A 12,892-nucleotide genomic window follows, 5' to 3' on the forward strand; every position below is an offset into this window, starting at 1 on the left:
AAATGGTCCCTTATATTTTACGGTAGATTGAAAGTGGTCCCTTAAGCATATTACTGAAAAGTTTTGGTCCTTTAAGTTTGCCAAATGTAAGCATATTCAGTTTCCGTCAAAAATATCTAATAAACTCTGGTATTTAGATTTAGCAATTTTTTTTTAAAAAAAAATAGAATTTAACATGAACTCACATTTGAAGATGTTGTGTATGCCATTTATGGTATATTTATGCTATTTGTGGAGTCTGTTGCAGTTTACTGCTATTTTTATTTATCTTTAGCAGGGGCGTATTTAGGGAGGCGGAATACCAAAAAATTATACTATACATATAAAGCAAAATTTGTTTATACTTTTATATATAATATTTTGAATCTTTTTGATACAATCCAAAAGCATAACTTAGTGGTCAAGAGGGCAAAAAATCTTCACGAGGGTTGGTATAGTTTTTGGTATTATAGTTTCTGGGATTTGACGAAACTTTTCTTGCGTTGCTGGTTAAGACTTTTTTCTCTCATAATTTTTGGTAAATCTAACAATCAAAGTTCATTATATATTTGTCAAAAATCTAAAAATACTTACTTTTAACAAACTTAAAAAATCAAAACTGCTCAGACATATAATCAAAGGACCAATATGAACCTATACCCAAACACGAGGGACCATTTTTCATTTACATAAAAAAAACAAATAAAAAACTTTATCTTTCCCTCAAAATAAAGAAACCAATCCATGGAGGAAGAGCTTAGCCATTTACACAGTTCACAACACACTCATCAATACATCATTGAAACTCTCCCCATAAAATATAAATTCCATCAAAAGAAAATTCCTTTTTATATTCAGTTTCTAGACAAAACATATAGATACACAGAATTCTGTATCTATACCCTTTTGCTTCAAGAAACTCCATAGCCATTATTAAACAATAAAGATTCAATTTTTTTTCTTCTCTTTCTTCAATCATAACTCTTTTCTTGTTCCAATCCATTCAACCTGTCATTTTCACACAATTTTTCTAAATACCCTTTTCAAGAAATCTTCCTTTAAAAATGGCTTCAATAACACCCTTATCTCAATCGCAACCCCTTTATGAAAAACCCCAATTTACACTACTGAAAACACATCAAAACCAGTTTTATGCAATACCCTTTTCAAGATTCACTCAAAGTTCAAAACTTTCATTGAAAAAATCAAGAATGGTTGTGGTTTCAGCTACAACTGCTGCTGAGAAATCCAATAAAAGGTATCCTGGTGAAGCTAAGGGGTTTGTTGAGGAGATGAGATTTGTGGCTATGAAATTGCATACTAGGGATCAGTCTAAGGAAGGCGAAAAAGAACCTGAAGGTCAGCCTATGGCTAAATGGGAACCTAGTGTTGAAGGGTACTTGAGGTTTTTGGTGGATAGTAAATTGGTTTATGATACTTTGGAAAAGATTATGGAAAAGGCTCCTTTTCCTGAGTGTGAGTTTTCTTAACTTCTCCATCCAATTTATGTGACTGTGTTTGACTATGCACAAAGTTTAAAAAAGATAAATTTTGAAACTTGTGGATTTAAACAATGACATAAATATTTGTGTAGTTGTATTATAAGATTGAAAGTTTAAAGTCAGATTGTTTCTAAATATAGAAATGTATCATTCTAGAGTGTGAGTTTTGCTTAATTTCTGTCCATCCATTAGAATTCTAATATATTGTTTTGTTTGGTTGAGAATATGTTTTAGTCGTGCTAGCACTTTTACTTTATGTATTATGAGTTTTTAGGAGTTGTTTAGCCTTTTAGAGATTTGTAGGTCAGTAGAAAATATAAAGAACTTCTAGTACTTATTTATTTTATATGATATTGGTCTAAGATATGTCCTGAGTGCTCCATATATCTTAACTCTTAAGCAGAGGTGTTTCCTAAGAAGAGTCAAGCATAGTCTACGAGTGGTCAAAACTTGAGAAACAGATGAAGGCATTCTCTAGCTGTTGGATATCTGTGAACATGCTCCTTTTTTTTTCTTTTTTTTGGACTTGTCTTATGACATGGCAACATGAAGTGTGTAAAGATAAGTAAATTGATAACATGAATCCATCTTCCGGATGTTATAGAAGTTTAGATATGACTGAAGCATTGAATATGCTGATGTTGTACCCGATCGGTAGCATTTCTGCCTTAGTTCGTGTTCCCCGGGACTGGTCTACCACCCCTCCTTTTCTTGTTTGAGCGTTAGGCTTAGAAAATTTGTGCTTAGATTAATTAATGCTTTCAGTAGTAGCTGGAGTTCACGACACGAAGTTCTGTGCTTAGATTAATTAATGCTTTCACTAGTACCTGGAGTCTACAACATGAAGTTGTTTTGCATGATGAGTTTTACCCAAAAAAACATGGCTTTTGCATACACAGAGAAGTGATAGTGTGCCTTACTATACCGACAACTCACTCTACATATACGTGCTAAGCTAATAAATGAATGACTTGGTAGAAAAATAGAATCTTACTGCTCTTTCATTTGACTGCAGATGCTGAGTTCAGGAACACGGGATTAGAAAGGTCAGAGAGCTTAGCAAAGGATTTGGAATGGTTTAGGCAGCAAGGTTATGCCATCCCAGAACCATCAACTCCTGGTCTCAACTACGCTCGTTACTTAGAGGATCTTTCAGAAAAGGATCCTCAAGCATTTATTTGCCACTTTTACAACACATACTTTGCGCATTCAGCTGGAGGTCGCATGATAGGGAGAAAGGTCAGTAAAGTCTTCTTTCTTAAGTTTTTAGTAGTATTCCACATTGTCCTTCTGATACTGTGGTATATCAAGCTAGAATTTTATCATAGAAATATCGAATGAGCAAAAATTTAGCTGTTTTTAAGTCATAATTTGAAGAGTATCCTAGGCAACCGTTGTGCGGAGAACACATTATGTTTGTCATTACACCCATGTATATAGGTTCATATCCACTTCCCTCTTCATATTCTGTTTTCTATTCTCCACTTGAGTTGCCTTTTAACATGGATGTGAGGGGGAGTGGACAATTTAGTTTGTACAACAACTACTGTGCCTCAGTCCCAACCAAATTAGTTCATAGGCCTTAAAATTTTCGGCATTACATTTTTCTCTATTTACCTTACTTTCATTCATTTCCATGTACTCATTAGTGCTTCAACTTTGATGGATAATTGAAATATTATAAGTTCCCGCCTTTATCATCTCTTAGTCCCAAAACCAACTACTGGTTGAGCAATGTGCGACTGGAAGTTGTACAGTAAAAAACAAAATTTGAATATTCTCATTAGAAAGTCAGTTTTAAAAATGCTAGGCAGATGATAAACGAGGAGATTAGAAGAAATGTAAAATACAGGTAATCTTAAGCTCTCTATACAAATTACTTTGTTAGACTAGTGGTGTCTTCCAATTCCCCCCGCCTAAAACTTAGTTTGGTGGTAGAATATCTATTGCATTTTTTTCCCTTTCCCTTCTCATTTTTAGAGTAGCGTTGTTGAAAGGGAAAGGTGGTTAATTGTCCACCCAATCTTGCCTCTTCTTGTTTTTAGGTGGCTGAAAAGATACTCAATAAGAAAGAGCTGGAATTCTACAAATGGGACGGTGACCTTTCTCAGCTGCTGCAGAATGTTAGAGAGAAGCTGAATAAAGTTGCAGAAGTAATCCTAACTTGTAACTTTAATCTTTCTTTTACCTAACTTATTCATTGATGGTTAACGTGATGCATCGATTCTTTGCTCAGAACTGGACTAGAGAGGAGAAGAATCATTGTTTGGAAGAGACGGAGAAGTCATTCAAGTTCTCAGGGGAAATCCTCCGATTAATATTGTCTTGATACACGGCTTTGCGTTTGTTTACTTGTTAACTTGTACATTGGATGGCCTAAAGCTCAAATTACTGTGAATAGTCGTGTTCATTTTCGCTTTGGAATTTTAAATTCTGTCTATTATGTACAATAACTTGATTCTATTCAAGTATTATGTTGTCATTCATCTCTCAAAGCTGCAGCTGCTTAACTTAAGGGGCTGCCCACCCAGTTGCAGTATTTGATGTTGGTTTTGTGTTGAGGACACAGACACCAGATTTGTGCTTGAGTCTGGTTTTGTGTTCTACTGCTTCTATATTAATTATTATTAGGGGTCGTTTGGTTGGAGGGATTAGAAAAAACAATCCTACCATAAGTAATACACGTGTCGTTATCAGTAAGTTACTGGAGAAAGCTAGAGGTGAGTTGCACCAAAGAGAATCCGAAGCCATTGCACCCAAGGGTGTTGCCTAGTAGTGCATAACGTGGATGCATCTCCCAGTAAAGATGAACTTCCTTTATTTCGTAACCTTAGCCTTAGATTCCCTAGAAAGAGATTCGTCTTTGCTTATTTTGCCTGATCATCGGCGCGGGAATGCTTTTGCTTAACTTCTTGTTTCTCTCTGATATCATCCAGCTGATAATATAAAGAGATATATAAAAAGTGTGCAGCGAACGTACTTGTAAATTATCCATTTCAGTTTTTGAAAATCTGCTGTGTATAGTATGTTAAGTTTTGAAATCTGCAATTTCCTATACATGAATGGAAAAATCTGCAGTTTGATTTTGGTCCAGTTTTGTGTCAAATTTTGCAATATCTACAGTTTTGAAAATCAATAGTTTTGTAACCATCTGTTTAGTTTCTTTGGCTGTCCATTTTCTGTCTAGTTTACTTGCGCTAACAACACAACCATTAGAACTACACAATCAATGGAACTACAAATAAGCAACTTGCCATAACAACACAACCATTAGGAATTACAAATAGTTGCAAATACTTCTTGCAAAAGAGAACCACAAAACTTAAAACTATAGTTACATATGTAAGTATGCAACTAACTGAGACTAAAATTACATATGCAACTAACTTGAACTAAAATTATATATGCAACTACAATCACCATTACAACTACAATAAGATTTCATTTCATCAACCCAACGACAAGAAATCCAACGAATAATGCCCATGAAATCAAAATGATAATTCTCAACTTCTTCATTTTCTCCTCTAAATTACTAATTTTTCCGACCTCCACATGATTAACAAGCTCCATTTCTTCAGCTTTCTTCTTCAATTTGTCCCTTTCATTCATAATAACACCCAAAGAAGTTTTTAACTCTTTGATCACAATCACTGCTCTTCGGGGGTGCTCTTCGTCATGCCATTCCCAAAAGTCACATGAACTAACCTACAAAAAATCAAAATATTCAATGATATATAATCAGCCATTTCGACTAAATAATCACTAATAATCATCACTTCCTTAAAAGAATACCTATAAATCAGTACCTAAACCGAGCAAATGAAAAGGATGCCATTAAGCCCACCAAAAACGAAAATAAATTCACAACTTACTTTTGGTCTTGGACATTTGTAGAACCTCCTTCCAGCATTGGCGTCAGTCCAAGCAGTCAAATGTAAAGCATTCAGTCCGCAATTGCATCTTCTCACATCCAGGATTCCATTTGAATCCACAGAACCTTCAAACATTGACACAAAAAATCAATTGGAGCGAGGACTTTTTTATGAAATGGTTCAACATATGAATTAGGGTTCTTTAATGGTTGAAGAAGGCGATTGCTTTTTCCATTTATTTTTCTGATTCTTAGGTCACTGGTACTATCTTTCTGGCCTCTATTGTTGTTACTGTTCTATTGTCTCTCTACTCCCTGGGTAGTAGTTTGACAATTCACAAGTATCCAGATGCGGATTTAGAGTCTGTTCATTCTAAAACCAGAATTTAACTCGGATTACGTGTGTTCATCTAATAATTTTTGGAGATACACGCGTTGACCCCTTATAAAAATGATGTACATATATAGTAATACCCAAAAGTTACTTCAATAAAAACATGGAAACTCACTAAAAATTGAGGTAGCACCTTATGCACAGAAAGCTCCAATGCTTCAGAAGGCAAAAACATCACTAGAACTACTAAAAATGAGGGCATTCAAGACCATTACATTGAAAATTTTACTAACTAAATAACAGTTTTAATTACATTGATTTGGCTAATAAAAATAGTTATTTAAGTGTCATAAGCAATTTTTGGAAGTTCATTCTGGAATATAATGTTATACTCACCTGAATATGATTGTACGATGTGAACATCCACTGGCTTGTTTCCGAGGTTATCTTGTTCTTGTTGAATTCGAACAGCAGAAGCCTCGAGTTTGAGCTTACAACCACGCAAGTCAATTAGTTGTAGTGAGGTGATTTCTGCAAACTCAATGGGTATCTCTTCCAAAACTCTGCAATGTATAATCACGAGGCGCTCAAGGACAGGAAAATTGTCATTTGTAGCTTTCCAGTATTTGAGATCATTCTGGCCAATTAGCAAAAGCTTCAAACTAGTAAATCCCCCTACAATTGGATACCATTCTTCGCCTTTACAAGCATTCAGTCTCAGCCTCAGCACCTCAAGTTTAGGCAATTCACCTATGATGTCCAAGTCCTCCCACCTTAGTTCAATTTGACGCAACTCTAACTTTTTCAGCGTTGGCGGAAAAGTTTTTGCACTTGGAATGGTCAGTGGTGAAATCCCATTGTCTAAAGACCACCGATCATATAATTTAAAACTCATTGTTTCAAGTTGATGCAGATGGACAAGATTGTCAACAAGTCTACATTCTTGAAATATTTTATAGTCACATGAATGACCACATATTCGTAATTTTTTAACATTTCGAATACCTGAAATAACCTCCTTTGTGCAACAACTTGGAGACAAGCCAGAGATAATTTGTACATTTGAAAAATTCAAGTACCATAGATGTTAGAATACCTCATCAACAGATTCACTTAGAGGATTTGACAAATAAAATTTATGCAGTTTGAGATGCCTTAATTGCATTAGTTCCCAAATTTGCTCTGGAAAAACCATAGATGTTGACTGATACAAACCAGCAGTCGTGAATGTTTGTAGATTCCATAACCTGCAAATTTCTGGAGGGATATTGCAAACACCCCAGACATTGCTAGGTACCTCAACCAAATGAGAGATAGTATATGCGGAGGGAATGACCTATCAAACGATATAGGAGTTAAGTCCAAGACTCTGAGTAAGTTGAAATGAACAAGCTCCGATTTGAGAGTAAAGTTGTAAGTATAATCACAGAAAGTGAGAATAGAATGAGTTCGCTTCAGGAGATGGTTGTCATCATCATCTGTTTGCCTTATTAGATGATGGTGTCCAGGGGTAAGAAGGGCCCTATAAGAACCATAGTCGATAACATCCCCATCAGTCCATCGCTTAAAGGGCTGCATTTTATGCCTAGTAAGATGATGACATTGATCATCAAACACAATATCATCGCTATGTGCTTTTTGTGCTTCCGTACCATCATATACAATGTCATTCATGGCAAAAGTGTTTTGGCTTTGAGCTTCTCTCAAGCACAGCTCGTATATTAGATCATGAACCTTACACGTTCTAATTTTCGTTTCATCCCAATTTTTCTTACTGACGAGAACTAAACATCTATCGATAAGATCTTGCAAACACTTGTCAGCCTCCCCTTCCAAGTCTTCTTCCAACTTCAAAAACCCCGCAGCAATCCATAAACTCATCAATCTCTTCACTGAAATCTCACTGTCTTCTGGAAAAACTCCAAAATACAGAAGGCATGCTTTTAGGTCACTGGTCAAGTGATTGTAACTCAACCCAAGCACATGTAAACATTGTTTATCAGGATCATTTGTGACAAATGACTTGACATCTTCAGCAACATTTTCCCAATCTTCTATTGTCCTTTCAGATTTAGACAAAAGCCCAGCAACAACGACAATGGTTAACGGTAACCCCTGACATTTGTCTACAATTTGTTTCCCAATAGTCTCAAATTCAGATGGTAGTGCTTCATTTGCAGACGCGATACTTTGGAAAAGTTTCCAACTCTCAACTGGACCCATGAGATCCATCTGCAAAGAAAGATTCTCTGTACCAGCAGAACAAGCTACTTCAATGTTACGGGTCGTCAACAATATTCGACTCCCATTGTTTTCACTTGGAAAGCATAGTCTCACGTCATCCCATGCTTCACTCTTCCACATGTCATCCAATACAATTAAGTACCTCTTTCCCTTTAAACTCTTTTGTAGCATGTCAGCTAGCTCTGCCTCATCGTCCATGTTAAATTTGTCGCCCTTTGTATGACGCAGAAGGCTCAACAAGATTTCCTTTACATTATGTTGTTGAGATATAGTAGCCCACGCGCAAACATCAAAGTGAAGTCGAGTGGATGCATCATCGTAAACTTCTTTCGCCAAAGTTGTTTTACCAATGCCCCCCATCCCCACTATCGGGACGACTTTGAGTCTACCAGACGAGCCACCATGTTGTGTCAGTTCTACAAGCAACCTTTTCCTTTGATCATCACGTCCCACCATATTGTTCTCCACATTTGGAGTATGCTTTTCTGAACTTGAGTCTTGAACCAAAGCTTCCTTTGATACCTTTTTGCCTTCATTTTGAATCTTTGGTGACTCATTCGGGAGATGATCAATCTCCTTTGCTACCTGTTTTAGGCTATCACAAAGCCTCTTATTTTCCTTTTCTTTCTGCATTTCATCCTTTGCCATTAAAAATTCTGTTAGTCGCAATTGAATTGTGTGTTCAACAGCATTTGCAGCTTCTTTTATCTGTGCTTCCAAATCGGTCATTTTCCCAGAATTGTTGTTTTTCTCAAAGTTCTTGAGTAATACTTCCAAGAAGCTAACTTTTTCACGAAGAGCGAGAAATTCTTCTTTGTGATCACAAACTAGAGATTGCATTGGCGAATTGGATGCCAAGACCGACTCCATCGTTCTCATAAGAGAAGCAACACTAGCATAAGCCATATCTATTGTATTCCAATTATGACCTGAAACCTGCAAGTTGCAAGACGTCAATGTTGGTATATTTGTACTGTTTGATTCTGGTGCAAATTATATTGTAACATCCCGACCTCCTCGAGCTAATCTTAGATGAAATTTGAAGCTTGTCATGTCAAAATGATGTGGAAATGTAATGAATGAAGGCTTGGAAACAAAGAAAGTTGGAAAATAAACTAAATGACAACAGAATATGCATGAATTAGCCATGACTCAACTTCAGGATGGTTTAACTCTTAATTTAGAAAGAATTTGATCATAACTTCTAAGAGGAAGTTTTAGGCCTTAAACTCTACTTTCTAAGGGTTAAAACGGTTCGTCAATTGGTCATCCCTACACAAAGTTATCGCCAATTTACTAAATGTGCAATGTGCAGAAATGTAATGTACTGGCGTAGGGCGGAAAAATAAGGGGAGAGGCAGTCTAAAGTGCCAAATATAGTGACTTGGGAGCACCCTATACTTATGTAAGAGGACTTGGGAGCACCCAATGTCTAATAAGAGGATCAGTTCAAGATTTGAGGTAAAGATTGAAACTTAATCATACTAACATATGAAATCTGATGTATTGTATTTATCCATTGCACTGTATTTTTATTAGGGAACTAACATTTATATACAACTGAATTGACTGAGCATCCTCTGTGATTAGTAGCAACCATACATTAAAAGTACATGAACAACCACTCTAGTGCACAAAGCATCCTGCATTCACGTTGGGTCCGTAAAAAGGCCGCACTCCAAGGGGCACCCACGACTTACAAATCTTAGATCCGCCACTATGTGAGACAACCTCTTAAACTATACTAGAATGTAACAGACTACAAACAACAACATACCCAGTATAATCGCACATAATGGGGTCTAGGAAAGGTAGTATGTACTCACGCGAACTTCATCCTACCTTGTGGAGATAAAAAAATTGTTTTCAATAGACCCTCGACTCAAGAAAGTATAAGCACCACATTAGTGAAAAGAAAAATAAGAAGGGGCAACAACGAGAAGCCATGTAAAGGCAGCATAAATAACAACAAGATAGTAAGATGATCGAACGACACGTAGTCATAAAAACCTAATACCAGCAAAATATTATATGTACCAGAGGCTCGTCAAAATCGTCATTCCCAACATATTCCAAATTCTTATTAGATTTGTTATTATTGCCATAATACTCTCAATAAGTTTGGTATCTATCCTAAATGTAGACTTGTACTGTATATAGTGCTAAAACTTTGATCAGCCACAAGTGTTCTTTAGCTCTAAAGTAATCAAATGACGAGTAAGGACAACTAACCTTTCAATGCAGATTGGCAATGCAGGAGGGTTTTGAAGTAGCAACCAGCTACAAAAGCAATCTAGTTACTGAGTAAATTCCATAATATATCGAAAGAAAGAAAGAGTTAGTCTTCTTAAAAAAATTGATGAGAAGTTCGATGAGAGTTGACCCGGAAAAGTCAGAGCGTTTATTTGTTTTATTCGCAAAAGGAGTATTGTATTATTATTATCCCAAAATAATACACCTTCCGTTTCAATTCAGACGAGGTACTTCGACTCGGTACGGAATTTAAGGACTTTTGAAACTTGTGATCTTAAAAGCTTAAGAGGTAAAAGTTTTGTGGGGTAATGACATTTGTGTGGATATAAAATTTTCTCATTAAGGATAAAATAAAGAGTTTAAAGTTGTATTATATCTAATTGTAGAAATATATCATTCATTTTAAAACAGACTAATAAGAAAAATGTGTCATCTAAATTGAAATAGAAGGAGTATTTGTTTTGATTGTTTATTTAAAATTAGTCGTATTGTATTGTATTGTTAAATTAATTGTTCGGAAATAATGAAAAGCCTCATTCTACGAAACAACCAGTGTGGTGAGATTATTTTCTATTTTTCTTTCCAATTATGTCCTTACTTATTCTCTATAATTCTATTTTATATTTTACTCCACCCAATTACCTTATTTTTGCATTCGCCGCCGTCCAAATCATTGGTTCGTTCTCCTGTTCCTTTTTTCTGTATCCTTTATCTCAATCCATATTATTTGGATACTTTTTGCTGATTTTAGTTTACTATTTAATTTGCTCAGGTTGTTTCCCTTATTTGAAACTACATGTATCTATGACCATATTTTTGTTCTACGAAATAATATATTATAAAGAAGTGCATCAAAATATGGAGTCATATATTGCATAAAGACGTACATGAATATATGGAGCAAATTATAAAAAATTACAAGTGTTCATGTTCACTACTAGAAAACTGGCATATTTCGTCCAAGGAATAATGAGCGAAATCGATGAGAAAAAAATCCAACCGAAATCGGTCGGAAATTGTTAAATTGGTCGCAAAAGTCAACAAAAATATTTCTCACAACGGAAATAGTGGTCCCACAGAAAAAAAATAAAAATTCCGACCGATTTCGGTCGAAAATTGATCAATATTTGACCAATACCTGGTCATACTTGTATATAATGTACAAAAAAAAAAAATTATTAAAAGTTTTCCAAATTTTCTACCGAATTCGGTTGGGAATTTTGAAATTATTATTTCCCGCCCAAGGCAATTGGTTTTAATATAACAAAAATTATATATATTTAATTAACCAACCGGAATAAGTTATAATTAAATATTTTCAATCGACTTCGGTCGAAAAAATGATTTTAAAATAATTAAAATATAAATTTAATAATATATATATATATACGACACTACTTGCACGATGCTTCGTCGTTCCGTTGCCAAAAGCCATCAGCCGCCACGAGCGATGCCAGACATAACTCACAACAACCGATGGCCTTCAGAATGTACTGAGTCTTGCCCCATGCGCACGGCACCTTGCGGCGCTACTTGCACGAGGCCTCGTCGTTCCGTTGCCAAAAACCATCAGCTGTCACGAGCGATGTCGCCTCCCGATGTTGCATATATATATATATTCGATATAATATTAGCTATATTAAGATGTATATATATATACACTATACTATATATACACGAATGCTTGATCGGTGGATCAATTGAAAATTCAATTATGTTCGATTAAAACTTACTATAATTGAATTAAATTGTATTAATACAACTTAATATAATTGGATACAACTCAATATAATTGGATCAATTGAAATTCAATTCTGTTCGATTAAACTTTTATATATATATATATAGCTTATAGCTTATATACCAATTACTTAACCAATGTACGATATATTTAATTCTGGTTAGTTAATATATTTTTTTATATAAAACAATTAATGTGTTATTTCAGGATTATAAATGAAATTTTAGAAAAAATAACTAAGCATATTTTTACATTAAAATGTAATCATAATTTTATTCACTTGAAATAATTTTTTATTGATTTATGGAATCCTTATTTAATGCACTCTTTTTTTCATAAAAAAAAGAAAAGAAACAAACAAATAATAAAATGGATAGATTCGTAAATAAATATTCCATGGGAAGAGAAGTAGTGGGTTTTTCCATGGGAAAATAATTTTTTATTATAATATTTCAAAAATTCCGTCCGATTTCGGTCGGAATTTGAAATTATTTTCTTGTCCCACATCGGTTGAAATGGGAAAATAATTTTTATTAAAATTTTTCAAAAATTTCGACCGATTTTGATCGAAAATTGGGAAATACTCTTGTCCCACATCGGCTAAAAGATGTGAGCTTTTCAATCTTATAAGTTGAGCTTTGATGCATAGAGTCCAACATTTATGGACTAACAAAAATAAGCAAATATAGGAAGGGTTGTAGTTAGTGCTTAGTAATAAGATTTAATATTCTATATTTAGAATTGGAATTCAATAAAATAATAATGACAATATATACTAGTACTAATTAGTAATATAGTAATAAGACATAATATTGTGGTGCTATGATATCTCGGGCTCGGGAGTATACATGCAATACAAAAAATATATATATCTGGAAGATTTCTAAAATTATTATATATTTAAAATTCCGACCGATTTTGGTCGGTATTTTAAAAATTAAATTAAAAAGATTAATTAAAACTGA

The 12,892-nt window shown here is 34.6% G+C and overlaps 1 protein-coding gene and 1 pseudogene across 1 annotated transcript; one reads left to right on the forward strand and one right to left on the reverse strand.

Moving 5' to 3' along the window:
* Nucleotides 1–729: 729 nt before the first annotated feature.
* Nucleotides 730–3,967, forward strand: LOC104097544 (heme oxygenase 1, chloroplastic). The gene is made up of 4 exons (XM_009604126.4): nucleotides 730–1,455; nucleotides 2,497–2,720; nucleotides 3,527–3,634; nucleotides 3,718–3,967. The coding sequence occupies exons 1-4, from the start codon at nucleotides 1,044–1,046 to the stop codon at nucleotides 3,808–3,810; spliced, it is 837 nt and encodes a 278-aa protein (XP_009602421.1). The 5' UTR covers nucleotides 730–1,043; the 3' UTR covers nucleotides 3,811–3,967.
* A 746-nt stretch (nucleotides 3,968–4,713) lies between these two features.
* LOC104097543 (putative late blight resistance protein homolog R1A-3) lies at nucleotides 4,714–10,292 on the reverse strand (annotated as a pseudogene).
* Nucleotides 10,293–12,892: the final 2,600 nt, after the last annotated feature.

This window comes from Nicotiana tomentosiformis, chromosome 6 (genome assembly GCF_000390325.3).
Source record: "Nicotiana tomentosiformis chromosome 6, ASM39032v3, whole genome shotgun sequence".
Lineage (NCBI taxonomy): Eukaryota > Viridiplantae > Streptophyta > Magnoliopsida > Solanales > Solanaceae > Nicotiana > Nicotiana tomentosiformis.